This window comes from Rhincodon typus, chromosome 3, assembly GCF_021869965.1.
Source record: "Rhincodon typus isolate 14 chromosome 3, sRhiTyp1.1, whole genome shotgun sequence".
Classification (NCBI taxonomy): domain Eukaryota; kingdom Metazoa; phylum Chordata; class Chondrichthyes; order Orectolobiformes; family Rhincodontidae; genus Rhincodon; species Rhincodon typus.
The window spans coordinates 28,771,244-28,798,497 of NC_063334.1; the positions used below are offsets into that span (position 1 = coordinate 28,771,244).

Sequence of the window (27,254 nt, forward strand, 5' to 3'; positions counted from 1 at the left end):
TAATGTGGTTTATGTGTTAGCAGCAACACAATATTTTCTGGCATTTCCTACAAAATTAGATTTACATTTCTAACTTCACTATACATAATGAACAGATAATATCTTGCCATATTTCAATTTGCATACAGACATCTGCACTAATCTTGCCCTCACACACTTCCGTGTGTACACACACACACACACACACACGTGTTTTGGAAACAGGCGATCAAAGCTGGAAGTGACTACTTAACATTTTGGGTCATTATTTTACAATTTACATGAACATAAATCTTTATTATTGTTTATTGTTTTATTGTACATAATTGATGCTATCACATGGAATTATCACTTAATTTTGCATTTTACTCCTATTTACTTGGTTTCAGAAAAAGACTGGACTCATTTAAGACTTTCAATTTTTTTCTTCAGTTCTTCTTTGTTGTTGTCTGCTTTTATCTGTAAAGACATTATAAATGAAATGGGTTAAGACAGAACTGTATGTTTTGTGGATAAAGTATTATACATACCATATATACACATGCAAAAGTCAAATTTTTTAGACTATCTTTTAAGGTTAAATTTATAGGGTCAACTATTACATTGATACTACTTTTGAGAGACTGAAACTCATGTCCATCAAAATTCGTACATATTATTAGCAGAAGCCCAATTGATCTCTAAACGAGTAAAGAAAAAAAAACACAACAAATTACAGTAATTCTGGAGGCCCAGAGTGGAGTGGGACAGCCTGCAGAATGGAGGCCATCAACAAATATTGATCTGTTATCTATGAAGAACGAGGGATATATGGAAAATGCCAGATTTTTTGGCCAGAAATGAGGATTCGACTTTTATGTGAGATCGACCTTTACTTGAGTATATATGGTAGATCCGTATGAACTGCCTTCCACCTTTGTTCACCTTGCCCTAACACCACATCCTTCCTTTCTGACACATGTATTTACCTAGCTTTTCCTTCAGTGCATCTATATTTGTCACCTCCTCATTGGATAGATGATTGATCATCTTATCATGAGTCGTAATACTAGCCTCATCCACAACTGGAAACATCTTCACTACATCATCCTATCAAACTCTTTCTTAATCACTTCTTATCAGAACTCCCCTTGTCTTCTCAATTCCAGAAAAAAAATAATCTAGTCAATCCCACTCCCCTGTTCTATCCCTGCAAGTTTATTTTCTTCAATGACCCATCCAATTTTCATTTGAAATCTTTTCCACCATCCTTGTGGCAGCAGGTTCAGTTCAATGCCATTAGCTGCATTAAACTATCTTCCTCACATTCCCCTTCCATGTCTTTCCCAGAAGTGTGCATCTGCATGCCCTGTTGTTCTTGTAGCATCAGTGAGTGGAAGCTAATGGATGGCTCTCTTATCCAGACCTGTAAGAATTGTCCACAACTTTTAATAAATCTGACTTCAATCACTTTTGCTTCAAGGAGAATAATTCCAGCTTCTCCAACCTAACCTGGAAGAATTCTGGCAAATCTCTTCTCTCATAAGGGCTTTCACAATTTTCCTAAAATGTGGTGACCAGAAACTAGGCACAATACTCTAGTTGGGGCCTAACAGAACATTATGAAATTTCAGCAATACTCCTTTGTTTTGTACCTGATGCCTTGATTAATGAAGCCCAAGGTCACACATGCTTTGCACTATAAATATATGTCTTGCCACCATCAAAAATTGATGTCCATGTCAGGGAAAGTTAATGTCTTAGTCATAATGTCACCAGACAAGTAATCCAGATGCCTAAGCTAATTCTGCAGGAACATGGGTTCAAATCTAATACAACAACTGGTGGAATTTAAATGCAAATTAAATTTTAAAAATTTGGATTGAAAGCTACTTGGAGATAACAAGAGTTGCACATGGTGGAGTCAGAGGCAACACAGTGTGGAGCTGGAGGAACACACCAGGCCAGGCAGCATCAGAGGAGTAAGAAAGTCGATGTTTTGGGTCAGGACTCTTCTTCAGAACTGGGGAGGGGGAAGGGAGCTGGGAAATAAATAGAGGGAGGAGTGGTGGGGCTGGGGAAAAGTAGGTGAGACGATGATAGGTGGATGCAGGTAGGGAGTTGTGGGGATTGGTCAGTGGAATGGGTGGGGTGGATTGGTGGGAGAGAAGATGGACAGGTTGTGTTGGGTCAAGGAGACGGGTATAAGAGAGAGGGTTTGACATGGGATGAGGCTGGAGGTGGGGAAATTTTAAAACTGGTGAATTGTATGTTTAGGCCATCAGGCTGTAGGTCCCAAGGCAGAATATGAGGTATTGCTCCTCCAGTTTGCGTGTGGCATCATTGTGGCACTGGAGGAGGCTCAGGATGGACATGTCACCCAGGGAGTGGGACGGGGAGTTAAAATGGTTGGCAACCAGAAGGTGTTTTCGAGTATCGCATACAGAGCACAGATGCTTCACGAAACAGTCCCCAAGTCTGCACTTGGTCTCACCTATGTAAAGGAGACCATTTCGGGAGCAACAGTTACAGTATACAAGGTTGGAGGATGTAAAGGTGACCCCTGTTGGATATGGTAAGTTTCCTTTGGGCCTCAGATGGAGGTGTGGGGGCAGGTGTTGCACTTCTAGCGGTTGCAGGTGAAGGTGCCGGGTGCGGTGGGGTGAGTGGGAAGTGTGGAGCAGACGAGGGAGTCGCGGAGAGAGTGTTCTGTACAAAAGGCAGATAGGGGTGGGGAGGGAAGTATCTCTTTGGTCATGGGGTCAGATTGTAGGTGGCGAATGCTGGCAAATGCGACTAGACTAATTTACAGACAGCAAGAATTGCAAATGCTAGAATTGGAGACAATACAGTGTAGAGCTGGAGGAGCACAGCAGGTCAGGCAGCATCAGAGGAGTAGGAAAGTCGACGTTTCGGGTCAGGATCCTTCTTCAGAACTGAAGGGTTCTGACCCTAAACATCGACTTTCCTATTCCTCTGATGCTGCCTGACCTGCTATGTTCCTCCAGCTCCACACTGTGTTGTCTAGATTAATTTGGGCTATTGGTCAGCATGGATGAGTTGGACCAAATGGTCTGTTTCCATGATGTACATTTCTATGACTCTATGTTGTCTTGCCACTTTGGTTAGCAGAGTCAACATACAAACCAGCTGTGGCACAGTTGGTAGCATCTTGCCACTGGCATCAAAAGTTGAGGGTCCAGTCCCTAGATCAGAAATTTGAGAATAAAACCAATGCTTCAGCCACTTCAGTGCTGAAGTATACTACTGTCTTTTAAATTGAAGTCCTCTCTGCCTACTGTGACTCTAGAAGATCAGCAATGGTCTCTGAAATGGCCTAGCAAGCCATTCACATCATGAACAATAAGAGATGGGCAATAAATACTGGTCATACCTGTAATGCCCATGTTCCAAGAAATGGTTTTGCTCTCCTTACAATTAGGGAACAGCAAGGTTGTGATAAGCTTCCACATTTCTCAAGTGGTATCCCTACCCCGACTTCCCCAGAAAAATAAATGCCTCCACTTTAAGCAATGTCTAGTCTAATAGCACCGATCTATTCAATAGTAACATTCTAAAAATTCCATGCATGTTTAAAATCATTTCACACTCAATGTTGTGTAAATTCAGGGCTTCCTGCAATGAATCACTGTGGAAAGGTCCATGGATTGAAATATGGAGTAATAAAAGTATGCTCCCTTCAAGAATGGCAGTGCAATTTTGGACAGAATCCTGCATTTCCATGTGAAAGGAGAACTGTCAATTGAGATTGAGAGGAAGTGTCATTAATGTACTAAACTAAACATTATTTACTATACCATATTCCCATCCTTGAAGAGCAGAATGTATGGTATACTGTGGATGGCAAATTCTTCAACCAAATCCTGAAATGGAAGAAAAGAAAGCAGCAACAGAAGAAATTTAGAAAGCAATAACATAGCAATAGTACTTTGCAAGTTCAAGATCTATCTCAGTGCTGTTGTTCTACCTATTATTTTAATATTTGTTAAGGAATCGAGTGCAACTCTGACAAGTTAGATGTGAGAAAGGTCCCATGTCCTAGTATTTTGGCCCACATTTATCCCTCAACAGTTTCTTTGATACATTATCTGATTGTTCACCTTATTGCTGTTTGTGGAATCTTGCTGTGCAAACATTGCCAACCACATTTAAGCATAATAATAAGTATACCTCAAAAGGTACACTACAAATAACTGCAATAAAAGCAAAATAATGAAGATGGTGGAAACCTACATTAAAGACAGAAAATGCCGCAGAAACATAGCAAGTCTGGCAGTCTCTGTGGAACGAGAAACAGACTTAACATTTCAAGTCCATTATGTATCTTATTCAGAAGAAAAAAAAGTATCATATTGTACTTGAAACATTAACTCTGTTTCTGGCTCCACAGATGCTGCCAGACCTGCTGAGATTTTCCAGCATACTCTGTTTTTACTGCAGGTAGCTTAACTGCTAGAGCATGGATACATTTATACAAAACTAATTTTTTTTAATGTCAACATTTCATGTGGAGAGTTTTATTTTTACTTTCTTTCAGATTTCAATTGTCTGGTGAATGAAAATTGAGTCTCAACATTTAAAAAGTTGCAACTTAAGCCCCAGTTAACACTGATTTTAACATGTTTATTTGTGATAAACCTATTTTAAGCCCTTCAAAACTTCTAAGTTACAACTTATTTTGTTAAAAATATGACATCCAATATGCACAATAGTATGTCAGATTTTGCAATTGAAGTTGAATGGAAACTAAACTCTCCATTTTTCAGTCTTCATTTGGGGTGAACCTTTCTATTTCTGAACTACTTCAGCACCACGAGATAGCCAGGACCAAATATTTGAAAGTTCAAGAGATTACTTAAGAATTACATATGGTCATGGCAACTTAAGGATGTAGAAACTCCTTTAGAGATGGTTTGCATTGTGATATACACAGTACAGTGGAGGGAAGGAACATTAATTGTTCCTCAGATCTCAAACAGGAGAGAGATTTTGACACTTGAGTTTCCACTAGAACAAAAAGAAAACATTAAAAATTTCCCAGAGGTGTGTACCTGCTACCCTGTCAGCTACCATTTCCTGTAGCTTCTGGAGCATTCTTGTGTAGCTGGTGCATTCGAGAGTCCAGGTGCCATACAGGCTGATTTACAGGGGACACTGGCTTATTACACCAATGCACGTCCCCTCACTAATGCCTCAAATAGGGCTACAGTGGAGCAGAAGACGAAGAAGAAAATACAGTTCCACTGCTTGGGCTGGTCTGATGGATAGCCTCCAGTATTGACTGGACAGAGCATCCTGCATCATCTTGGTGGGCTGTTCTCTGCACAATTAGAGTGGGTATGAGGCGACGTGCTGGATGTGGTGGAACTGGGAGAACAGGAGCTTCTTCTAAGGTGAAGGACATTGAGGAGGCGGAAGCTTTCCTTGTGCATTAGAGAGCTCAACTACATTGAGCGCAATAAGCCAGATGGGACCTGATTGACACCTGATTCCAATAGATGGGAACCGGTGCAGCAGATCATCAGCGATTGTGAAATAGTCATTGGTCATGATGCCAGTACTTGATTTGCCTTGTGGTGGCGAACTGCAGCCTTCATTGGTTTTATCTGTGTTCATCTTAGATGGCTATAAAAGAAACTGGTGTTCATATTTATCCGATTACCTGCCTTGTTCCTCTATTGGAAAATGACAAGCTGCAGGGCTACAGTCGGCATTGGGGACAGAGTAGTAGTGGTGACTTAAGGTGGATATTTAAGCAGTATGTCTGTATGGACATGTAAACTGCGTAGCCTGGTAGTTAAATAGGGTGGAGAACAGAGTTGTAAATGAAAGGGTGTATCAGCCATATGCTGTGAGCAGCATGGCTTTGTAGCTTTTGTTCCACCATGCTGCAAGTGAGGGCCAATAATAGATTGTTAACATTTGCCCTAGCCCACAGCTGCCTAATAAAGATGGCACAGGCAGAGGGGATTTCTGTCTTTTGGTGGAAAAATAGCTGAGTGGTGAAGCACATTTGTAGTCACTAAGCTGATTCAGAGTATATTAAGCTCTTATTCTTATCTAATTTCATCCTGAAATGCTAATCATCTCAATGAATCCCTATTGCAGAGAATTCTGAATTTTCACACTCTTTCTCCAAGAATTCCTTCTTGGATTAGTGGCACTCTTATATTCAATTGCTCCTAGTGTTGCACTTCCCAAAAGTGGAAGCATATTCTATACGTCTACCTTTTTTGAAAACACTTATGTATTTGAAAAAAGTTGATCAGGTCATCCCTCTGAAATAACTCTTCAGCGTCCGGCAACCCATCACCAATCGCCCTTTATTCACAAATGCTTTGCCTTTGACAATAGCGCTGCATCTCACTGAGTTAGGCATTTCAGGGCTCAATATCCCTGACATTCATCCTTTGATGTCAGCCAGGTCTCCCTGATTGGGGTTGTTAATCAGGTCCAATCAGGGAACTTCTATTCCAGTGAAGTCTAGCTGGCTGACCTTGTCACAATTACTACATCTTCAGCCTTCTCTTTTCTAACCAAAGAGTTGCTGCAGTCATCATCACCTGATAGTTTCACTTTCCATTTTTAGTATCATCGCTTCACATCAGTGCCTGCACTCTTTTTATAAAATGGAAAACCAGAATTGTGCACTGCTCCAAATGGATTTAAGTTTCAACACAAATTCAAAAAAGCATCTTTACACTTCAAACTGATGCTATTGTGTAATGAACCCTCAACACTTAATGGTCTTGTCAAACTGCATCTGTATTTTTAGATGGGTTATCTAGACAAAGTTCAATTCATGTAGCAATTATCCAACTTACTTCAGCATCATCTGTGTTTACTTTGCAGAAGATCACATCAGGATATTGGTCTGGAAGTTCCTAGGGGAAAAGAAGAGAATGGTAAAATTAACCTTATTTTCTCTTCGCATTGGAGCCACTTAATTTTTCAAACTCTGATTGGACATACTTCTGGAAGTTTCATAATACAATCTCCTTCCAGTCATCCTAGTTATCTCACATTGTTGTTACTGGCTAGACTATCCATTTTCATCATGCTTTGTCTTTGTAAACCATTCCAAAGTGAAGATTGCATGACACTATCCATCAAGCAGTATTCAATAACCTTATGACTACTTTTTAAAAATATGTGTATATAAAGTGAATGAAAAGCATTCAAGCAAAATCTTTTTTAAATAGATTTACTCCAAAATTATTCCCCTTGAATTTTTTTTCCTGGGACATCTGCACTGTTTTGAAGATTGGTATTCATTTCCTGGAGGAATCAGGCTAATCCTATGGCCACATCTTGGGCAAATCCCGGAACCATTATTAATTCAGTGTTAATAGTGACAAAATCCAAGGAGAAGAGTTCAAGGTAATATGCCTAATTCTTAGTTCAATACTCCAAGGTGGCCTGAGAATAGAATTTCACTAAGAATCACCTGGTGATATTACCATGTTACACGTCTAGGATTATTCTCTTTTTCGTTTTTAATTTTTTTTCCACCAGCAGGAAAACACCCATGCGGCGAATTGTATATTAACAAGCAAAGCCTATTAAGGGCAATGCTAAATTCTGGGTTTGCTATTTTTAAGAAATACTCTACAATTGTGCCACAAGAGGGCCCAGTTTTTTTCTATATTTTTCCCCAAATCACCCATGGTTATATTTGTAAAAATTTTTATTTATACAGTGAGACATAAAAATGAAGACAATGGTGTGAATAGATTTCATTATATATATTTCTTTCCAACACCAGGAAACCACCTGTGTGGCTAATTTTGTGTTTACAAGCAAAGCCTGTTAAAGGCAATACTGACAGGACTGTTGTCCTAACAGCAGAGATGATTGAAGGGAAATGATTAAGTTATGCAAATTTATGAAGACAGCAAAAGTCTTGAAGCAAAATTGTAGGGGATATTGAAATCAGGTTTTGCAGAAACAGGTAGTTCTGCTATAACGCGTGTTTTGTTAACGGGAATTGGCTGTGACACAATTGATGAATAGTGGACGCTGTTTGGATAATGCAAACTTTCTGCTATACAGGTATAGCAATTTTCTATAGCAATTTCCCTATAATGTGATTTTCAATGACAAATTTCTATAGCGCGAGGTCACACAAGAATGCAACTATCGTGTTATAGGAGAACCACCTGTACTGCTCTTATTTTTGCATGTAACATTATTCTAGACAGCATTTGCTCAAAATATTGCATTTCTACAATTTTAATGCTGATAAAATATGATGAATCTGTACAGTAGATAATGGGAGATAGTAAGAACTGCCGATGCTGGAGTCAGAGATAACACAGTGTGGGGCTGGAGGAACACAGCAGGCCAGGCAGCATCAGAGGAGCAGGAAAGTTGACATTTCAGGTCGGGACACTTCTTCAGAAATGGGGGAGGGGGAAGGGAGCTCAGAAATAAATAGAGAGAAGGGGGCGGGACTGGGAAAGGTAGGTGGGATGGTGATAGGTGAGTGCAGGTAGGCGGTAGTGGGGATTGGTCAGTGAGGTGGGAGAGAAGATGGACAGAAACAAAGTTGCTGGAAAAGCTCAGCATGTCTGGTAGCATCTGTGAAGGAGAAAACAGAGTTAATGTTTCCTCTACATCGGGGAAACCAAGCGGAGGCTTAGGGACCACTTTGCGAAACACCTACGCTCAGTTCGCAACAAACAACTACACCTCCCAGTCGCGAACCATTTCAACTCCCCCTCCCACTCCTTGGACGACATGTCCATCCAGGGCCTCCTGCATTGCCACAATGACGCCACCCAAAAGCTGCAGGAACAGCATGTCATATTTCACTTGGGAACCCTGCAGCCCAAGGGTATCAATGTGGACTTCACAAGCTTCAAAATCTCCCCTCCCCCGACCACATCCCAAAACCAGCCCAGCTAGTCCCCGCCTCCCTAACCATTCCTCCCACCTCAAGCCCCACCCCCATCTCCTACCCACTAACCTCATCCCGCCTCCTTGACCTGTCCGTCCTCCCTGGACCAACCTATCCCCTTCCTAACTCCCCACCTACATTCACCTTTACTGGCTCCAACCCCGCCTCTTTGACCTGTCTGTCTCCTCTCCACCTATCTTCTCCTTTATCCATCTGCTATCCGCCTCCCCCCTCTCCCTATTTATTTCAGAATCCCCTTCCCTTCCCCCATTTCTGAAGAAGGGTCTCGACCCGAAACGTCAGCTTTCCTGCTCCTCTGATGCTGCTTGGCCTGCTGTGTTCATCCAGCTCTACACTGTGTTATCTCAGATGGAGAAGATGGACAGGTTGTGTCAGGACAAGGAGGCGGGGATGAGAGAGAGGGTTGGTCTTGGGATGAGGCCGAGGGTAGGGAGATTTTGAAATTGGTAAAGTCCATATTGAGACCATTGGGATATAGGCTCCCAAGGCGGAATATGAGGTGCTCCTCCTCCAGTTTCCAGGTGGCTTCATTGTGACGCTGGAGGAGGCTCAGGATGGAAATATTGCCCAGGGAGTGGGAAGGGGAAGTGAAATGGTTTGCGACTGGAAGGTGTTGTAGTTTATTGTGAACAGAGCGCAGGTGTTCTACAAAGTGGTGTCTGAGCCTCCGCTTGGTCTCACCAATGTAGAGGAGGCCACATTGGGAGCAGCTGATGTGCAGGTGAAACTCTGTCTGATGTGAAAGGCTTTTTTTGGTTCCTTGGATGGAGGTGAGGGGGGAGGTGTAGGGGAAGGTGTAGCACTTACTGCGTTTGCAGGGAAAGGTACCGGGGGTGGTAGGGCTAGTGGGGAGTGTGGAGCGGACGATGGAGTCGCGGAGAGACTGGTCCCTACGGAAGGCAGTTAGGGGATGGGGAGGGAAATATATCCTTGGTTGTGGTGTTGGATTGCAGGTGGCAGAAGTGGTGGAGAATGATACATTGATTTCGGAGGTTAGTGGGGTGATATGTGAAGACAAGGGGAATTCAGTCTTTGTTTTTGTTGCGGGGAGGGGATGTGAGGGCAGACATGTGGGAAACACAAGAGATGCGGTTGAGAGCATTTTCGACCACTGAAGGGGGAAGTTGCGGTCTTTGAAATAAGAGGTCATTTGGGATGATAATGGGAGTTTGTCAAACAATTATTCCAGATATAAAGAATAGGTTTTTTTGATTCCATGGGATATATAGCACTGTAGCAGGTCCATTTGTTGTTCATGCTCTCGGTAAGGTCCCTTGTACTGGTGGTGTAATCCTCTATTCTCTTCTTCCTTGACAACTTGTTTAGCTACCCCTTAAACGAATCTATGAAAATGGACTTCACCCATTCCTCATTGTAGCAGAAGGGAAATAAGAAACTCGTGATTCCTACTTTCTTTTCCAGCAACTATTGTTTTTGTTAGTGATTCCCATTGTTTAGTTTGTTCTTAAATGGCAAGGTTTATTGGATTTCCAAAAGTTTAGATTAGTTCAGTAATTGGTAGTGAGAAGAGGCAACAACTTAAAAAGAAAATAATTACTCATGTATGACATAAAAACAGATGGTAGGATGCAGGAGTGATCCAAGGCCAACATAACTGCAGTAAATGCAACAAGAAAGCTACACTCAGAGTCACTGAGCTGGAGACCATGCTGCAGACATTGAAACATCAGGGATGGGGTATTGTAGGAGGTGACCATACAGCTAAGTTTAACATCTTTTCATTTGCTCAGCGGTCAGGGATGGAAATGTGTGACTGCAGTGAGGCAGCAGGTATGGGGACGCAGCAGGGAGAAGGGGAGGAGTTCCAGCATTTTCAATTGTCCATTTAATTTGAGATTCTTGCAAGCTGTGTGGATAGAAGTGGTGGCTAACGCGTGGGTGAACAAATACCAGGGAACCATTCAAGTTGGAGGGGGGATGGTGTAAAAAGCTAATGGCAAGGTAGTGGTAGCAGGGGTAAAACTGACACCATTCTCTGCAGCTGAGATGGTTGTGCTGCCTGCTCAGTCCTAGGATTCGGGACATCTTCTCCATGCTGCAGTAGAAGGATCCAGTGGTTGTGATTAAAATAGGTACAGCAATATAGATAGAACTATAAAGGAGGTTCTGCTGAATAGTAAGGGCTAAGTTGAAAAGCAGAACTTCAGAAAAGTCATAATCTTGTGACTACTGCCTAGATAACAAAGAAATTGATGTATAATAAATAAGATTGGAATGTTAAATCCCTGGATTAAGGATTGTTGTGGGAAAAATTGGTTGCATAGAAACATTGAAAATAGGAACTGGAGTAGGCCATTCAGCCCATCAAGCTCTCTCTGCTATTCAATATGATCGTCTCTGATCATCCAATTCACTACCCTTTTCCCACTTTCTCCCCATACCCTTGTTTCCATTTAGCCATAAGAACAATATTTAACTCCTCCTTGAAGGCATTCAATTTTTTGGTCTCACTGCTTTCTGTGGCAGAGAATTCCACAGGCTCCCCACTCTCTGCGTGAAGAAATTTCTCTTCATATCAATCCTAAATTGCTTATCCCTTATCTTTAGACTGCAATCTCTGGCCTCAATTCATAAAGAACTGAAGCTAGACCATTGGGATGGTTTTCACTTGTACCATGATGTCCCTGTGTACTGCCAAATTGTATAATTAGGGTGGTAGAGAGGACTTTAAAATAATTGGTGGGTTTAAGAAATACATTTTGAGAAGATGTGGAAAATTTAACAAAGAACAAAACGCAACAAAGATGGTGCTAAGGGAAATTATTATTATCGCATGGCAGGATGAGTCAAAGCACGCAAATTGAGGACAGTCCAAAGTGATAATGGCTGGAGGTTACGAAAATAGTAAAGATAGAAATAAAGCATTTGTAATTGAATGCATAGCACTCACAATAAAGCAAATGAACACAATATAACGTCAGATTCTTACATTGTACCATTTTGCAAGGTTGGTGCAAGGCATACACCAATCTGCATAGAAGTCAATCACAACTAATTTGCTTCCAGCCTCCTTCAATTTGTCATCAAATTCAGCCTGGAAAATAAAAGATATTTATAGAAAATTATGTCATTAATTTGCTTTAAAAGAATACAATTTTTCTTCCTAAGCAGAGAACTGGGTCAGGAGTCACTGCATGGAGCTAATGTATGGGGGAGAAGAATGAGTAAGCCTCCTCTGTATATATATTGAACTCTTCTTATCTCACCTTACCAGACTTGGAAATCCGGCCTCTATGGGTTAAAAATAAAATGAATTTTTAACTTTGGACACACACAGTATTCTTAAAAAACATTTGTATAAAAAAATGTTAGATGGATCTCTAATAGAACAAAGAAGAACAAAGAAAATTACAGCACAGGAACAGGCCCTTCAGCCCTCCAAGCCTGCGCCGATCCAGATCCTCTATCTAAACCTGTCGCCTATTTTCCAAGGATCTGTAACCCTCTGCTCCATGCCCGTTCATGTATCTGTCTAGATACATCTTAAATGATGCTATCGTGCCCGCCTCTCCCACCTCCGCTAAAGAACAATGTGGTGTTTAAAATGGCTGCGGCTTTAAACCTTTAACTAATCTCCCATAACTGTTCACTATAGACTTTGAAGATTTTTTGTTAAAAGTCTTGTAAGTCACATGCTGACGTAATGCTAATGAATATCAAATGGAAATGGTTAGATTCTTTTCTGTTTGAGATCATCATTGTTACATGCCTTGGGATTGCAAGCAACATTCATACCACACATCAACCCGAGCTTGGATTCTGTCCAAGCCTTGCGGGATATGGACTCCATCAGTACCTGAGGATCCGCAAATGGTGCTGATAATTGTACAGTCATCAGAAAGCATCCCCACTTCTGACCTTATGAAAAAAGGAGCATCATCGATGAAGTAGCTGAAGATGGTTGGGCCTAGGACACTGCCTTGAGGAAGTGGGCTCTTGAGATGCATTGGTCGTCTCTACTCCTGGATCAGGAAGCTTGGATATAACATCCTCGAACAGGTTGATTAGAAGATAACTATCCTGAGGACTTCCTGGGATAGAAATGATGGACCTCCTACAACCACAACCATCTTCTTTGTACTCGGTATGACACCAATTTCCATTCCTATTCAGTCTAGTCTTGCTGGGGCTCCTTGATGCCACATGTGGTTGGATACTGCCTTGTTATTAAGGGCAGTCACTCTCATCTTGCCTGTAATCTCCACTCTATTGTCTACGTTTGGACAAAGGCTGTGATGTGCTCAGGAGCTGAGTGGCCTGCGTGGAACCGAAACTGAGCAACAGTGAGCAGATTATTGTTAAGAAAACGGGGAGGCAATGTGGTATTATTGCTAGACTATTAATCAAGGGACTCAGCTAATGTTCTGGGGACCAGAGTTTGACAGCCGCCATGGCAAATAGTGGAATTTGAATTCAATAAAAAATAATCTGGAATTAAGAATCTTCTGATTGTTGGAAAAACCCATCTGGCTCACTATGTTCTTCATAGTAGGAAATCTGTCAGCCTCACCCCTGGTCTGGCCTACATGTGACTCCAGATGTACAGCAAATGTGGTTGACTCTTAACTGCCTTCTGAAAATGCCTAGCAAGCAGTATTAACTGCTGTGAAACCCCAACATAGAAATGAAACCAGACGGATCACCTGACATTGACCTAGACACGAGAAAAGACAATGACAGACATAGCCCTGTCAACATGGCAAAGTCCTCCTTATGAACATTTGGGGGCAATGCCAAAATTGTGAAAGCTGTCTCACAGACTAGTCAAGCAACAGCTTTACACAGTCATACTCATGGAAACAAAGCTGACAGACAAAGGCCCAGACACCACCATTACCATCCCTAGATATGTCCTGCCCCACCAGCAGGACAGACCCAGCAGAGGTTGTGGCACAGAGGTATACAGTCAGGAAGGCATTGCTCTGGGAGTCCTCAACATTGACTCTGGATTGCATGAAGTCTCATGGCGTCATGCTATGCATAGGCAAGGAAACCTCTTGCCAATTACTGCATATCATGTTGAATAACACATGGAGGAAGCACTGAGGGCGGCCAGGTGCAAAATGTACACTGGGTTTCAATGTCCACCACCAAGAGTGGCTCGGCAGCAGCACTACTGCAAGCTGGTTGGGTCCTAAATGACATGGCTGCTAGATTGGGTCTGCGGCAGATGGTGTGGGAACAAACAGGAGGGAGAAAGAAGGGTCTAGGCCTGAAACATCAGCCTTCCTGCTCCTCTGATGCTGCTTGGCTGGCTGTGTTCATCCAGCTCTACACCTTGTTATCTCAGATTCTCCAGCATCTGCAGTTCCTACTATCTCTGACCTCATCCTTACCAGTTTGCTGGCTGCAAATGCAGCTGTCCATGGTATTATCAGTAAGGGTGACCACTGCACAATCTTCACATGGAGAATAACTTCCATTGTGTTGTGTGACACTACCACAGTACTAAATGGGGCAGACTTTAAACAGATCTAGCAACTCAAGATTGACCACCTATGTAGGCCGTTAACAGCAACACAATTATACTGCAACTCAATCCGCAACCACGTAGCCTGGCATATACCCCACTCAACCATTACCATAAAACCAGGGGATCACAGGTGATCAATGCTGGTTCAAATGGAGAGTGCAGGAGAGCATGCCAGGAGCAGCACTGGGCATACCTGAAAATAGGGTACCAACTTGGTGAGGCTACCAAACAAGACTACTTGTGCCAAACAGCATAAGCAGCAAGTGACAGACAGAACTAAGCGATCCCACAACCATTGGATCAGATCTAAGCTCTGCAGTCCTGCCACATCTAGTTGTGAATGGTGGCAGTCAATTAAACAACTCACTGGAGGAGGATGCTGCACAAATATCCCCATCCTAAATGATGGAAATGCCCAACATATCAGTGCAAAAGAAAAGGCTGAGGCTTTTGCAGCAATCTTCAGTCACAAGTGCCAAGTGAATGATCCAACTTGGCCTCCTCTAGTGCTCCCCAGTATTACAGACACCAATATTCAGCTAACTTGATTCACTCCACATGGTATCAAGAAACAGTTGGAGTCACTGGATACTGCAAAGGCTATGGGCCTGACAATATTCTGGCAATAGTACTGAAGACATGTGCTCCACAAGTCAGAGATAACACAGTGTGGAGCTGGAGGAACACAGCAGGCCAGGCAGCATCAGAGGAGCAGGAAAATTGACATTTTGGGTTGGGACCCTTCTTCAACACTCCCTCCCACTCCTTGGGTAACGTGTCAACCTGGGCCTCCTCCAGTGTCACAATGACACCACCCGCAAACTGGAGGAGCAGCACCTCATGTTCCACCTTGGGAGCCTAGAGCCCAATGGCCTAGATGTGGATTTTCCCAGTTTTAAAATCTCCCCAACCCTGGCCTCATCCCATGACCAAACCTCCCTCTCATCCCCATCTCCTTGACCTGACACAACCTGTCCATCTTCTTTCCCACCTATCCACTCCTCCCACCTCACCTATCACCATCCCACCTACCTTCTCCAGCCCCACCCCTCCTCTCTCTATTTATTTCTGAGCTCCCTTGCCCCTCCCCCATTTCTGAAGAAGGATTGCTATCTCTGCTCCAGAAGTTGTTGCTCCCCTAGCCAAGCTGTTTCAATGCAGTTACAACACTGGCATCTACCTGACATGTGGAACATTGCCTGGATATGCCCTACACACAAAAAGCAGGAGAAATCCAAACTGGCCAATTCCCGCCCCATCAGTCTACATTCAATCTTGATGGAAGATGTCATCAATAGTACTATCAAGCAGCACCTGCTCAGCAATAACCTGCTCTGTGACCCCCAGTTTGGGTTCCACTGGGGCCACTCAACCCCTGACCTCATTATAGCTTTGGTACAAATATGGAGAAAAGAGCTGAATTCCAGGGGTGAGGTGAGAGTGACAGCCTTTGATATCAAGGCTGCATTCAACTGAGTGTGACATTAAGGATCCCCAGCAAAATTGAAATCAATGGGAACTAGGGGCAAATTCTGCTGGTTGAAGTCATGCCTGGCACATACTCAGCTCCAAGACATCTCTGCAGGAGACACTCTGCATAGTGTCCTGGGCTCAACCATCTTCAGCTGCTTCATCAATGACCATCCCTCTATCATAAGATCAGAAGTTGAGATGTTTGCCGATGATTACACAATGTTCAGCAACATCTGCAACTCCTCAGATACTGAAGCAGTCCATATTAAATGCAACAACATCTGAACAATATCCAGGCTTAGGCTAACAAATGGCAAGTTACATTCTCACCACACAAATGTGAGGCAATAACCATCTCCAACAAGAGACAATTTGATCACCACTCCTTGACATTCACTGAATCTCCCACTATCAATATCCTAGGGATTACCATTGACGAGAAACTCACCATATAAATACACTAGCTACAAAAGCAGGTCAGAGTCAAGGCATAGTGCAGCAAGTAATTTGCCTCCTGACTTTCCAAAGCCTGTTCACCGTGTACAAGGCACAAGTCAAGAGTGTGATGGAATACTTCCCATTTGCCTGGATGAATGCAGCTCCAACAACACTCAAGAAACTTGACACCATCCAGAACAAACCAGCCCCCTTGATTGGCACCACATCCACTAGCATCCATTCCCTCTACTAACAATGCTCAGTAGCGGCAGTATGTACTACCTTCAAGATGCACTGCAGAAATTCACCGATAGATAGATAGATCCTTCCAAACCCACAACCACTTCCATCTAGAAGGATAAGGGCAGCAGATACATGGAAACTCCACCACCTGCAAGCTTTTCTTCAAGCCATTCTCCACCCTGACTTGGAATACATCACCGTTCCTTTACTGTTTTTGGGTCAAAATCCTGAAATTCTCTCCTTAAGGGCATTGTGGGTCAACCTATAGTACATGGACTGCAGCAGTTTAAGAAAGCAGCACACCAACCACCTTGTCATGGACAACTAGAGATGGGCAACAAGTACTGGCCAATCAGTGACACCCCAAGTGAATTTAAAACAACTGCTGTTTGATGGAACTGTCTGACACTTTCTATTACTTTATTGAGTATTGACTGATGGGGTGGTGAATGGCTGGGTTAGATTTGTCTTGTTTTTTATGGACAGGACATATCAGGACTATTTTCCATATTGTCAAGTGGATGCCAGTGTTATAGCTGTACTGCAAGAGCTTGATATGGTCCCAACTAATCCTGGAGCTCATGTCTTCAGTATTCTTGCTGAAATGTTGTCAGGCCCTCTGGCCTTTCTGGTATCCAGTGCCTTCAGCTATTAGTTGATATTTATGTTGAGAGTTAAATTATCAGAAGATGGTATTTGTGATACTGGGGGCAACAGATGGAGGGATCATTCACTCAGCACCTTTGGTTGAAAATGGTTGCAAATGCATCAGCCTGGTCTTTTACACTGATGTGGGCACCTTCCAATCATTAAAGATAGGGATATTATGGAGTCTCCTCCTTCAGTGAGTTGTGCACCACCATTTGTAGCTGGATATGACAGGACTGCAGAACTTAGATTTGATCTGTTGCCTGCAGGATTGCTTGGTTCCATTTACAGCACAGTACTTCTGTTGCTTGGTATGCAATTAGCTGCTCCTTGCGTGCTGTTAACACCTGTTCGCTGAATTGTAGTTGATCCCTTGGCTTGTTGGTAATGGTAGAGTAGATATAGGCCATGCCATGTGATTGAATTCAATTCTGCTGCTGATAACCTACAACACTCATAGATGGACAGTTTGAGTGACTAGATCTAAATGAATTCCATTTAGCACAGTAGTAGTACCTCATGTCATCATGGATGTTATCCTCTCCGTGAAGAGGAGATATTGGCTCCTTCAGGACTGTGCGGTGATCTCTCTTACCAATGCTGTTAAGAACTGGTGCAGCTGCTGCAGCTAGATCGGTGAGGGTGAAGTCAAATCTGTTTCTGCCTTTTGATTCCTTCACAACCTGCCACAGACCCAGTCTAGCAGCTATATTGTTTAGGACTTGGCCAGCTAGATAAGCAGTGGTGTTACCAAGTCACCCCTGGTGATGGGCATTGACATCTTAGATCCAGATTCTGTGCCCTTATACACCTCTGTGTTTCTTTGAAGTGGTGTTCAAAATGGAGGACAACTGATTAATCAACTGAGGGGAGTGGTGGGGGTGGGGTGGGGAGAGAATGTTAGTGTGTGGTAAGGAACAAACAGTAGGTTTTTTTGCCATGTTGAGATTTCATGGAGTTCAGAGTCAAAGTTGAGGACTCCCAGGGCATATCTTTATTGATTGTATACCACTGTGCTGCCACCTCTGGTGTGTCTGTCCTGCCAGTGGGAAGAAATATACCCCGGGATCGTGATGATGGTGTCTGGGACATTGTGTGTGAAGTAAGAATCCATGAATATAACCAAATCAGGCTTTTGCTTGATTAGTCTGTGTAAATGAATATGATCTCATAGCCATTACAGAAATATGGTTACAAGATCAAAACTGGGAACTTAACGTTCAAAGATATTTGACCTTTCAGAGAGAGAGGAGGGATGGAAAAGCTGGTGGGGTAGCACTGTTAATAAGAAATTAAATGAGGACAGTTGTGAAAGATGGTCTAGGCTGGGATGATGTACAGTCCATGTGGTTGGAGGTAAAAAACCGTGATAGAAAGGAGATATTGATAGGAGTAATTTATAGATCCCCAAAACAGAAACCACTCTGTGGGAAAGGTGAGAAATCAACAATTAATAGGAGGATGTAAAAAGAATAGAGCAATAATTATGGGTTACTTTAATCTTCTTGTTGATTGTGTTAATAAAATTGGAAAGGTTTTCTACCACAATGAATTCAAAGAGTGAATTATGGGTAATTTCCTAGAACAATATCTCATGGAGTCAACCAGGGAGCAGTGTGCCTTGCATCTGGTAATGGGTAATGAGGCAGGTTTAATAATGACTTCAGAGTAAATGATCCCTCGGAAGTAGTGATCATAACATAATGGAATTTAATATTCAATTCTAGAGTGAGAAACTTGAGCTAGAAACAACTGTGTCTAACCTAACTAAAGGGAATTACAATGAACTTAGAATACAGCCGTGCAGTTTCATAGCCGATGTGGGGTGTCTGTTATCCAGCTTCCCGACAGCTACAGATGTATCCCTGATTTAGCAGAAGAAATCACTGCCTAAAACTATGGAAGAGGATGACCTTTGGTAGCCTGATCAGGTAAGTGTTTGATTTTAAGACTTATAAACTTCTAAACCTTAATCTGTTTCTTTTCATAAATCGACAATAGAGAGTAACATGAAGGTTTTTTTTTCCCCCTATGTTTATACTGTGATCTGTCTCTTGTTGGACTTTTAATATTAAGGATTGGTATTAATTTATCCCAGGGCAGTGTTTTTGAGCAGTAAGACTGTTTTGATGCTGCATTTTGAGCGAAGTGTATCATGTTTGCTTTTAAGTAATTTCTGGGCCTGTAGATTATTAAAGGGGCATGGTGGCTCAGTGGTTAGCACTGCTGCCTCACAGTGCTAGGGACCCAGGTTCAATTCCACCGTCGGGCGACTGTCACTGTGGAGTTTGCATGTTCTCCCCGTGTCTGCGTGGGTTTCCTCTGGGTGCCCCGGTTTCTTCCCACAGTCCAAGGATGGGTGGATTGGGCATGCTAAATTGCCCATAGTGTCCAGGGATGTTTAGGTTAGGTGGGTTAGAGATGGGAAATGCAGGGGTAGGATAATGGGTCTGGGTGGGATGCTCTTCGGAGGGGCAGTGTGGACTTGTTGGGCCAAATAGCCTGTTTCCACACTATAGGGTTTCTGTGATTCTGTGAAATAACTCTCCCTGTCAGGTAGGGGAGATCAGGGAGAATTTGAATATTCCTGGAGACTATGTCAGCAGGAAGTGTGTTTGGCTGTGAATCCTATTGGATCACATGGATCAGTTGGAGACAATGAGGATGGAGACACCGCAGATACAGTCAGGTAGATGGTTGACCGGTAGGAGAGGTAGCCAGGGCTAAGGGCAGTGGGGTATGCTTCCTGATCAACACTTTCTGGTGCTCAGACCTAGCGACCCTGGCAAACCACTGTTCCCTGGACCTAGAGTATCTTACAGTAAAATGTTGTCCCTACTACCTACCGCAAGAGTTCATCTCCACCATCCTGACAGCAGTCTACATACCACCCCATGCGGATGTGAAGAATAACAAAGATGAAACTTACACCGCCATAAACTCTCTGGAGACAAAATTCCCCAAGGCCCTATTCATTGTGGCCGGTGACTTCAACCAAACCATACCTCAAGCAGGTGATGCCAAAATACCACCAGCACATCTCCTGCCCCACCAGGGGACCGAGCGTCCTGGACCGCTGCTTTACAGCCATCAAAGCTGCCTACCGCTCAATCCTCCAACCACAGCGCTGTGTTCCTCCTCCCGGCTTACAAGCAGAAGCTGAAACAGGAGAATCCTTCACGAAACGAAGTACAGTTCTGGTCCGAGGCAGCGGAACACTGTCTCTGGGACTGCTTGGACTCGGTGGACTGAATCGTGTTCAAGTATTCAGCGGATAACCTCGAGTATGCACCAACGTCACCAACTTCTTTAGCAAATGTGTGGAGGCCAGTGTACCAAAGAAATCAATCCGAGTGTTCCCCAACCGTAAATCTTGGACGAACCAGGAAATCCACTCCCTACTGAAGACCAGACATGCAGCATTCAAGTCGGGTGACCCAGACCAATACAGGAAATCCAGATATGACCTCCGCAAAGCCATCAGGGAGGCCAAGAAGCAGTACCGGACCAAGTTAGAGGCCCAGACCTACCAAATAGACTTGCGCCATCTATGGCAATGCCTAAACGACATTACGGGATACAAAATGAAACAGTGCAAGATAGCAGACAATGACACATCCCTCCCTCACACGCTCAATGCTTTCTATGCTCGGTTTGAGCAGAATACCAGCGGCATGGCAACGCCTGCCCCGATAGCCCCAGACACACCTGTTCCCTCTGTCACTACTTCAGATGTCAGATCAATCTTCCTGGAAATCAACCCAAGGAAAGTGACAGGCCCAGACGGCGTCCCCGGCCAAGCACTCAGATGCTGGGTGGACCAACTGGCAGAGGTATTCACCGACACACTCTCCCTCCTACAAGCTGATGTCCCCACCTGCCTCAAGAAAACCACCATCATCCCCATATCCAAGAAAACACACGCAGTATGCCTTAATGACTACTGCCCAATAGCTCTGACTTCAATAATCATGAAGTGTTCAAGAGGCTGGTCATGGCCCACATCAACTCCAGTCTCCCAACCTGCCTTGATTCCCTACAGTTTGCCTAGTGACGTAACAGGTCTACAGAGGATGCCATATCCCTAGCTCTGCACTCATCCCTGGAACATCTGGACAACAAAGACACCTAAGTCAGACTCCTGCTCGTTGACTACAGCTCCGCCTTCAACACCATTACCCGCTCCAGACTGATCTCAAAACTGTGACACCTCAGTCTTGGCTCCGCCCTCTGCAATTGGATCCTAAGCTTTCTGACCCATAGGCCATAATCAGTGAGGATAGATAACTGCACCTCCTCCACAATAACACTCAACACTAGAACACCCCAAGGATGTGTCCTCAGCCCCCTACTGTATTCCATGCACACCTACAACTGTGTTGTCAAATTCTGAATGAATGCTATCTACAAATTCGCTGACGACACCACCATAGTGGGATGGATATCTAACAACAACGAGTCAACCTACATAACGGATATGGATGGCTTGGTGACGTGGTGCAATGTAAACATTCTGTCTCTCACCATTGGCAAAACTAAAGAACTGTCATCAACTTCAGAAAGAAATGAGGAGAACACACCCCCATCTACATCAACGGAACTGAGGCTGAGAGGGTGGAGAGCATCAAGTTCCTCGGAGTGACGATAACTGACGACCTGTCCCGGACTGCCCATGTAAATGTGACTGTCAAGAAGGCACAACAACGCTTCTTCTTCTTCAGGAGGCCCAGGAAATTTAGCATGTCTATAAGGACCCTCACCAACTTCTACAGATGCACCATTGAAAGCATGATGTCTGGGTGCATAATGGCCTGGTATGGCAACTGCTTTGTCCAGGACTGTAAGAAATTACAGAAGGTGGTGTGCACAGTCCAGACCATCATGGAAGCCAACCTTCCATCCATGGACTCCATTTACATGGCTCGCTGTTGCGGAAAGGCAGCCAACATCAAAGACCCATCACACCCTGGTAATGACCTCCTACAACCTCTTCCGTCAGGCAGAAGATACAGAAGCCTGAACACACGCACAAGTAGGTTCAGGAACAGCTTCTTTCTGGCCGTTATCAGACTGTTGAATGGGTTCTAGCCTCAAATAATGTAACCTGCAATGTAACCTGTATGCTTCTAAGTCTTTTTGATCTGTACATCCTTTGCTTGCTGTGACCTGCCTGTACCACTTGGAAACAAAGCTTTTCACTGTATTTTGGTACACATGACAAACAAAATCAATCAATCAATCAATCAAGGAGTCTCCTGTGGCTATCCCCATCTCAAATAAGAATACTGTTTTGGATACTGTAGGGTCAATGGCCTTTCGGAGAGTATAGCACCGACAGTCAGGTTTCTGGTACCGTGACTAGCTCTATTGTAATGAGGAGTATGTCAGGTTCCGAGCAATTGATTGTAATAGAGAATTCTCTAGTCTGGGGCACAGACAGACATCAGGATGGTGTGTTGTCTCCCTGGTACCAGGGTCAAGGACATCTCGGAGAGGGTGCAGAATATTTTGAAAGGGGAGAGTGACCAGCAGTAGGTCATTGTGCATGTTGGTACCAATGACATTGGTAGGGAAAGCGATGAGGTCCTGCAGAGAGAATATAGGAAACTAGGCAGGAGGTTAAAAAAAGGTCCTCGAGGGTAGTAATATCTGAACTACTACCAGTACCACGAGCTAGTGAGAGTAGGAATAGGAGGGGTAAAGAGCAGATGAATGCGTGGCTGAGGAGCTGGTGCAGAGGGCAAAGATTCACATTTTTGGACCATTGGGATCTCTTCAGGGGTAGATATGACTTGTATAAGAAGGACAGGTTCCACCTGAATTGGAACGAGATTTGCTAGTGCTACTCAGGAGGAGTAAAACTAGTAAGGGGGGAGGGTGGGAACCAAAGCGATAGCAAGAAAAGGAAAAAGGCTGAGGTTGGTACGGTAGTTAAAGGGAGCAAGTCAAATAATCAAGGCAGACAAGATCTTGGCAGAGAATGAAGTCAGACTGATAAATTAAACTCCATTTACTTAAATGCAAGAGCCCTGACAGGTAAGGCAGATGAACTTAACGCATGGTTGGGAACATGGGACTGGGATACCATAGCTTTAACGAAATGTGGCGCAGGGATGGACAGGACTGGCAGCTTAATGTTCCAGGATACAGATGTTATAGGAAGGATAGAAATGGAGGCAAGAGGGGAAGGGGAGGTGGGCATCTATGGTTAGGGAGAACATTACAGCTGCACTTAGGGAGGATATTCCTGGGAGATCATCCAGTGATGTAATATGTGTGGAACTGAGAAACAAGAAAGGGATGATCATCTTAGATGACAAGGTGTAGAGCTGGATGAACACAGCAGGCAAGCTGACGTTTCGGGCCTAGACCCTTCTTCATTTTTTTCTGAAGAAGGGTCTAGGCCCGAAACGTCAGCTTTCCTGCTCCTCTGATGCTGCTTGGCCAGCTGTGTTCATCCAGCTCTACACCTTGTTATCTCAGATTCTCCAGCATCTGCAGTTCCTACTATCTAGGGATGATCATCTTGTTGGGATTGTATTATAGGCCCCCTAATAGTCAGTGGAAAGCTGAGAAGCGAATTTGTAAGGAGATCTCAGATATGTGGGAGAATAAAATGGTTGTAACAGTAGGGGATTTAACTTTCCAAACAAAGTCTGGGACTATCAGTGATAAAGGCTTGGATGTGGAGGAATTTGTTAAGTGTGTACAAGAAAACTTTCTTATTCAATATGTGGATATACCTATGAGAGAAGGAGCAATACTTGACATTCTGTTGAGAAATAAGGCAGGGCAAGTGACTGAGGTGTCAGTGGTGGAGCTCTTTAGAGCAAGTGGTATAATGCTATTAGTTTTAAAACAGTTATGGAAAAGTTATGATCAAAAATTTAAAATTCTAAATTGGAGGAAGGCCAATTTTGACAGTTTTAGATAGCAACTTTCAAAAGTTGATTGGGGGAAGCTATTTGCAGGTAAAGGGAAGTAGAAGGCCTTTAAGAATGAAATTTTGGAAGTCCAGAGACAGTATGTTCCTCTTAATGTAAAGGGCAAGGCTGGTAGGTGTAGGGAATGCTGGATGACTGGAAAAATTAAAGCCCTGGTCAAGAGAAAGAAGGAGGCATATATCAGGCTGGGATTGAGTGAATCCCTAGAGGAGTATAAGGGCAGTAGGAATATGCTTAAAAGGGAAATCAGGAGGGCAAAAAAAGGGACATGAGATAGTTTTGACAAACAGAGTCAAGGAGAATCCAAAGAGATACTGTAAGTACACTAAGGCAAAAGAGTAACTAGGGAGAGAATAAGGTCCCATAGAGATCAACGTGGCCATCTACATGTGGGACCACAGGAGATGGATGAGATACTAAACAAATATGTTGCATCAGTATTTGCTGTGGAGAAGGACATGGAAGCTAAGGAACTTGGGGAAATAAATAATGATGTCTTGAAAAGAATTCATACTTCAGAAGAGGAGGTGCTGGAGGTCTTAAAATGCGTAAAGGTAGATAAATCCCCGGGACCCGATCAGGGTTTCCCAGAACTCTGTGGGAAGCTAGGGAAGAGATTGCTGGACCCCTTGCTGAGATATTTGTATCATCAATAGCCACGGGCGAGGTGCCAGAAGTTTGGAGGTTGGCTAACATGGTGCCATTATTTAAGAAAGGCTTTAAAGTCAAGCCAGGAAAGTGAGCCTTATGTCAGTAGTGGGCAAGTTGTTGGAAGGGATTTTGAGGGACAGGATTTGCATGCATTTGGAAAGGCAAGGACTGATTAGGGATAGTCAACATGGGCATTGTGCGTGGGAAATCATGTCTAACTAACTTGATTGACTTTTTTGAAGTGACATGGAAGATTGATGAAGGCAGAGTGGTAAATATTGTCTATATAGACTTCAGCAAGGCAAGATTCTGCATGGTTAATTGGTTAGTAAGGTTAGATTACATTTGATTCAGGGAGAGCTAGCCAATTGGATACAAAATTGGCTTGAAGGTATGAGACAGAAGGTGGTGGTAGAGGGCTGTTTTCATACTGGAAGCCTGAGACCAGTGGTGTGCCACAAGGATCAGTGCTGGATCAACTGCTTTTCGTCATCTATATAAATGATTTGGATGTGAATATAGGAGGTGTGGTTAATAGGTTTGTAGGTGACATCAAAATAGGTGGTGCAGTAGACCATGAAGAGATTATCTCAAGGTACAATGAGACCTTGATCAGATGGGCCAATGCACCGAGGAGTGGCAGATGGAATTTCATTTGAATAAATATGAGGTGTTGCATTTTGGTAAAGCAAATCAGGGTGGGACTTTTTCAGTTAATAGTAGGGCCCTGGGGAGTGAAGCAGAACAAAGAGCCTTTGGAGTGCAGATTCATAATTCCTTGAAAATGGTGTTGCAGGTAGACAGGATAGTGAAGAAGGCATTTGGCATAACAAGGTGTAGAGCTGGATGAACACAGCAGGCCAAGCAGCATCATAGGAGCAGGAAGGCTGACGTTTTGGGCCTAGACCCTTCTTGGGTCATCATGTTACAGCTGTACAGAACATTGGTGAGGCTACTTTTAGAATACTGCACAATTCTGGTCTCCCTTCTATTGGAAGGATGTTGTTAAACTTGAGAGGGTGCAGAAAAAATTTACAAGGACCTTGCTGGGACTGGCGGATTTGAGTTATAGAAAGAGGCTGAATAGGCTGGGGCTTTTTTTTCCTGGAGCATCCGAGACTGAGGGGGTGACCTTTTAGAGGTTGATAAAATCATGAGGAGCATGGATAGGGTAAACACTCATGGTTTTTTTTTCCTACATGGGCAAGTCCAAAACTAGAAGACATAGGTTTAACGTGAGATGGGAAAGATTTAAAAAGGACCTGAGAGGTAACTTTTTTCACGCAGAGGGTGGTGCTGTAGGGCACGAAGTGCAAGAGGACATGGTGGAGGTGGGTACAATTACAACATTTAAAAGGCATCTGGGTGGGTATATGATTAGAGGGATATGGACCAAATGCTTACAAATAGGACTAAGTAAGATTGGGATATCTGGTTGGTGCCCGACAAGCTGGACCGAAGGTTCTGTGTGCTCTAAAACTCTGAAGTGAACTGGGTGGAGAGATGAGCAGGAATAACGAAAAGGAAGTAGTGGTTGACTTTTAAGGAGGCAATTCATGATGCTCTGCAAAAAGTTCTAAGAAAGGGATATTCATCAAGTTGAGTAATGAGAAGGCCAAAGTCAATGATAGTCCTGAAGACAGGGATTAATTCAGAATCCATCAAAGAACACAAAGACAGAGAAAATAAACGACGGAGGCAAACTAGCGAGGAATATAAAAACTGACAAATAAGAGTTTTTTTTTAATATAAAAAAAACTTTTTGTTTACATGGCTAGGAGAGCTTTCAATGACTATTTGAATAGAAATAGTGTGCAGGCATTTAGTGAAAAAGGCATGAGATCGGCTTGAAGAGCCTGTGCGGGCGCGATGGGCCGAATGGCCTGCTTCTGGGCCGTAACAATTCCGTGAATCTGACACACTCGGTCTCGGATAAAATCTTTTGAAGGTTAGTGAGGGAAAAAGTTGCTAAAAACATCGGAAATTAGTTAGTTACAGTTCACACTTCCTGACCAGTGGAATGACTAATTTACGGAAGGTGGTTTGTGCTTTTGAAGTTCGATTCTAATAGAAAATCCCTGTTGCTGATGATGGAGACACACACACACCCGTTCCCAATGCAATAAACGCTCCGGTTACATTTTAAAGAGCCACATTAAAACAGTTGCAAACTTTGGGGATCGTACACTTTAATACTCAGCTGGATCTACGCGACTCAATCCCAGAAATTGTATATTAAACTCACGAGGTGAAAACTTAACACATAAAAGAACACATTGAAAGGAAATATCACAATTACCTTGCTGCTAAGAGTGCAGATCATTGTGGCAGGCAGTTGGTCTGTAATCTAGCACCAACGGCCTGGAACCCTGCAATTTATACAGTGCAAGAAGAGGAACTGGTTGGGCCAGTTGAGTCCCTTCCTGCTCCTATGATGCTGCTTGGCCTGCTGTGTTCATCCAGC

The 27,254-nt window shown here is 43.4% G+C and overlaps 1 protein-coding gene and 1 long non-coding RNA gene across 2 annotated transcripts in view; one reads left to right on the plus strand and one right to left on the minus strand.

The window, feature by feature from the left end:
* Positions 1-255: 255 nt before the first annotated feature.
* On the minus strand, positions 256-27,212 carry LOC109928384 (thioredoxin-like). Its single transcript, XM_020528366.2, has 5 exons — positions 27,090-27,212; positions 11,850-11,954; positions 6,804-6,863; positions 3,777-3,842; positions 256-438 (listed from the first exon to the last, which is right to left on the minus strand). The coding sequence occupies exons 1-5, from the start codon at positions 27,111-27,113 to the stop codon at positions 382-384; spliced, it is 312 nt and encodes a 103-aa protein (XP_020383955.1). The 5' UTR covers positions 27,114-27,212; the 3' UTR covers positions 256-381.
* Positions 6,865-27,254, plus strand: part of LOC125482310 — a 37,601-nt gene continuing 17,211 nt past the window's right edge. Inside the window, exons 1-2 of the long non-coding RNA XR_007261605.1 lie at positions 6,865-6,884; positions 19,036-19,126. This is a non-coding gene — a long non-coding RNA (uncharacterized LOC125482310). The remainder of the gene's footprint in view (positions 6,885-19,035; positions 19,127-27,254) is intronic.